This window comes from Meleagris gallopavo, chromosome 27 (genome assembly GCF_000146605.3).
Source record: "Meleagris gallopavo isolate NT-WF06-2002-E0010 breed Aviagen turkey brand Nicholas breeding stock chromosome 27, Turkey_5.1, whole genome shotgun sequence".
Lineage (NCBI taxonomy): Eukaryota > Metazoa > Chordata > Aves > Galliformes > Phasianidae > Meleagris > Meleagris gallopavo.
The window spans coordinates 866,297-867,110 of NC_015037.2; the positions used below are offsets into that span (position 1 = coordinate 866,297).

An 814-nucleotide genomic window follows, 5' to 3' on the forward strand; every position below is an offset into this window, starting at 1 on the left:
CGGACCCCCCATTCCTGACCCCCACATCCCACAGACGCCCGGTGCCAGAGCTGCTGGAAGCGGTGACCACAACGTGCTGCGCGCTGCCCCAGGACGAGCAGAGCCCCTGCGCCGAGGAGCAGGTGGGTAATGGGGGGACACTGGGGGGGTCCGGGGCACGAGAACACGTGGTCAATGCTCCTGACCCCCCCCAACCTCTTCTCCCCTTCGCCGCAGCTCTCTCAGCAAATCGATGTCCTCTGCGCTGCCCCACGCAGCTCCTGGCGCGACCCCCGTGGCTGCTGTGCGTGGGGGGGCAACGAGAGGCTGCGGTGCTTTGAGGAGGAATACCTGGAGGGGGTGACGCTGGGAGCTGCCATTCCTCCCCCCCCTTCGGCCAGCAGCCTTAATATCCCAGTAATAAAGGTGCTTTGGTGTCACACTGCTCTGCGTCCCCCCTCCTCTCAGTGTGGGTGTTTTGGGGGAGGAAAAGGGGGGGTGGTGTTGGGTTGTGTTTTTGGCTGTGAGATTTTGTCTGTGTGTTTTCGGGGTGTTGCAGCTGTGTCACTGTTTGTGGATCGGGGTGCGCCCTGTCTGGCACCCACGCGTGTCCGGGGCAGTCTGTGGACTGCGGGTGCTGCGTGCTGCACATGGCCTCATGTCCCCACAGTGTGCACAGTGCATCCCCACATGTGGACAACAGCGGGCCTTTGCCCCTTCCCACCGTGTGGTCCCCCCTCCCGATGATCCCTTGAGCTGCATTCCCACTCGTGCCTTTATTATTCCTCGTGGGATGCTGGAAGGTTCTGAAATGGAGTGGGGGGGATTTCCCGTT

At 62.7% G+C, this 814-nt stretch overlaps 1 protein-coding gene across 1 annotated transcript in view; it reads left to right on the forward strand.

Moving 5' to 3' along the window:
* The window catches only part of ECM1 (extracellular matrix protein 1), a 4,292-nt gene extending 3,551 nt beyond the window's left edge, over positions 1-741 (forward strand). The window contains exons 6-7 of the mRNA XM_019623122.2: positions 35-122; positions 217-741. Coding sequence (XP_019478667.1) covers positions 35-122; positions 217-726 — 598 coding nt within the window. The 3' untranslated portion in view covers positions 727-741. The remainder of the gene's footprint in view (positions 1-34; positions 123-216) is intronic.
* The last annotated feature ends 73 nt before the right edge of the window (positions 742-814 follow it).